A 3,036-nucleotide genomic window follows, 5' to 3' on the forward strand; every position below is an offset into this window, starting at 1 on the left:
TAGAAACGTATGAAACTCCGTTACTACAGAAATTGCATATCGTGATACAATTGAAGATCGTTATCGTTATACTACTAAAATTAAGAAGTAAAATATTCCGAGTAAGCAGACACCGCGCCATGGATGTAGAGTGCAATTTTTCCTGTCATATTCTACGAGTATCCATTTCATTGGTGCTAATTTCTTCATTCAAAGAATTAAAATTTTCACCAAGTAGAAGCTCTTCAATCTCGCGATATGTTTTTCCTCCCGTTTCCGGTACCCATACGAACATCATCACTAATGCTATTAAGCATGATATCCAGAAAAACGCGTAATTCCAAAACACTCCTATATTATCGGTAATCACTTGAGTCAGTTTCGACGCGGTAAAACCAATTATACCATCGAAAATCACAACGATGGCTCCAACAATGCCTTTTAGTTTCGTAGGAAATAAGTCGCATAGGAAAACATTGGGTAATACACCTAAACCAATGTGAAATATTATTTGATGCATAAGAAGATGGAACATGGGAAGAAGAGACATGGCGGAATCGATAGACCTACGTTGAGGTGAGTAAAAATAGCATGTTAAAAGAAACGATATATAACTCGTCCCAGTCGCAGACAGAATTAAAAGTTTTCTTCTTCCAGACAAATCCACTACTAATGCGATTATATAGCCAGATACAAGGCGGATAATCTGCAAACAAATCATCACGATATATCCAAATATAGAGGCCGCATTTCTGCTAATGATGTCTTGCAGGTGCTGCGTAGCGGTGAAGTTTCCGCTAAGATGTTGTGTCATGATCAAGCCAAGCACGATAAACAGAGCTTTCCTGTTGCTTCGTTGTAGTATTGCTCGCAGCTTTTCTAAACAGGTATATTTAGTTAAATCCATGTATGGCTCAGATATGTCCGTTGATGCTCGTGAATCCACTCTGAATGGTGTGCGTAAATCGCTTCTGGCTCGTGAGTGTAATTCCCTTCTCGTTTCTGGGAGTATTTGGCTGATGGATGGCCGGTGTATTTGGCTTGTGGATGGTCGGTGTATTTCGTTTGTGGTCTCTGGGTGTAATTCTCTTGTGATTTCTGGGAGTATTTCGCTTGTAGTTTCTGAGTGTATTTCGCTTGTGGTTTCTGGGTGTGTTTCGCTAGTTGCTCCTGGGTGTATTTCGCTTGTTGCTTCTTGGTGTATTCGGCTTATGGTTTCGGGGTGTATGTCGCCTGTTGCGTCTGGGTGTATTTCTCTTGTGATTTCTGGAGGTATTTCGCTTGTGGATGGTCGGTGTATTTGGCTTGTGGATGGTCGGTGTATTTCGTTTGTGGTTTCCGGGTGTATTTCTCTTGTGGTTTCTGGGAGTATTTCGCTTGTGGTTTCTGGGTGTACTTCGCATGTTGCTTTTGGATGCTTTTCGCTTGTGGATGCTTGGTGTATTTCGCATGTGGCATCTGGGTGTATTTGGCTTGTCGGGGGCCTCGAGGTATTTCGCTTGTGGATGGTCGATTTATTTGGCTTATGGATAGGCGGTGTATATCGTTTGTGGTTTCTGGGAGTATTTCGCTTGTGGTTTCTGGGTGTACTTCGCATGTTGCTTTTGGATGCTTTTCGCTTGTGGATGCTTGGTGTATTTCGCATGTGGCATCTGGGTGTATTTGGCTTGTCGGGGGCCGGTGTATTTGGCTAGTGGATGGTCGGTGCAAGTCGCTTGCGGATTGTGAGTGTAATTCACGCGTGATTTGGAGTGGTAGTCCGTGCGAGACGCGCGAGTATTCTACGTGTAATTCGCCCGTGGCTTGTGTACGTACTTCGCATTTGAATTTTGAGTGTACTGAGGATATGGATTGTGAGTGTGAGTCGCTACTGGATGGTAAGTTTAAATCGGACGTGGCTTCTGTGTCTACTACTTCCCGTGTGGGGTCTGAGTGTGTTTCGCGTATTGATTGTGAGGGTAAATTGCTTGTGTAAGGTGGGGGTAAATCTCTACATGATGATGGGGGGAAAAGAGTATTGTACGATGGGGGTAAATCGCCACTTGATGACGAGGGCAAATTAATACTGAACGGTGGGGGTAAATCTCTCCTGGATTGTTGGTGTAATCCGTATCTGGCTTCAGCGCGTAGAGCACGTAGTTCGACTCTCACTTGATCAGGATCTTCGATGCCTTTGTAATATGCTATCGACTTGCATGCTTGCTCCTTTTGACCTTTTGCCACCAAGAAATACGGAGTTTCGCGTATGTATATGAGCGGCAAGATGGAGATAGCGGATATTCCTACAATAGCCAGCAGGTGTGACGTGTACGTCAGCGAGGGTCCAGGAATGTAGGCTAGTAGTGACCCGAAATGTACGTTCGCTGCGATTACAGTACCCATGCGTCCTCTGAGTTTGATGTCGGCAACTTCCGACAGGAACATGGGATTTATCGTGCGGGCAATACCAACGCCTATACCGAGAATCGCTCTGGCAAAGTATAGCATTTGCACAGAAGATGCGAAGTACATGTGGAGCCAGCCTAAGGTGAACACTGTGCTGCATGCAATAAGGCAGTATTTACGACCGATGCGATCGGCCAACTGCGCAGCCAGAAGTGAACCGATCATTGAACTAAGTACTGTCAAAGAAACGCTCCATGAATATTCGTCGTGTGTTAACCTTAGCGGCACGTCGCCGATTCCAGTTGTTAGAGGGAGAAATGAAGAGTTTGTCCATCCGTAGACTGTACCGACCAAGCACATGGTTATCGTTCCTGGAATGAGAAACCGTTAATGCTATATATAGCATATGTTAATTGTAGTGCGGTTGTTTTATAATTACACTGCGAATATTTACGCAAATTTGTATTTTTAATATATACTACTAATTGTTAGGTAGATGATACATTATACTGTGCATGTCAATGTGTGTAAGAGTCAGAGGAAGTTCAGGTGTCACTTAAGACAAAAGACAATTGGTAACTGTTAGAAGAATCTAGAATAGTATGTTGACAACAAGCGTGCGTGTAAGAAGATAATCGAGGTCTTCAGAGTGTAATATATATGTATAGCTGT

The 3,036-nt window shown here is 43.5% G+C and overlaps 2 protein-coding genes across 2 annotated transcripts; both read right to left on the minus strand.

The window, feature by feature from the left end:
- Window positions 1-48: 48 nt before the first annotated feature.
- LOC117152473 (facilitated trehalose transporter Tret1-like) lies at window positions 49-529 on the minus strand. The gene has a single exon (XM_033324424.1). It carries the CDS (start codon window positions 527-529, stop codon window positions 146-148), a length of 384 nt encoding a protein of 127 aa, XP_033180315.1. The 3' UTR covers window positions 49-145.
- A 659-nt stretch (window positions 530-1,188) lies between these two features.
- LOC117152472 lies at window positions 1,189-2,745 on the minus strand (the record flags this gene model as incomplete). Its single annotated transcript, XM_033324423.1, has 1 exon — window positions 1,189-2,745. A coding segment is annotated over one exon (1,557 nt), but the record flags the coding sequence as incomplete, so codon positions are not given.
- Between the last annotated feature and the right edge of the window lie 291 nt (window positions 2,746-3,036).

This window comes from Bombus impatiens, unplaced genomic scaffold, assembly GCF_000188095.3.
Source record: "Bombus impatiens unplaced genomic scaffold, BIMP_2.2 scf_2440, whole genome shotgun sequence".
Taxonomy (NCBI): Eukaryota; Metazoa; Arthropoda; class Insecta; order Hymenoptera; family Apidae; genus Bombus; species Bombus impatiens.

Coding starts and splice junctions, on each gene's coding strand:
- LOC117152473 (XM_033324424.1), bottom strand. CDS start 529: ATGTCTCTTCTTCCCATGTTCCATCTTCTTATGCATCAAATAATATTT.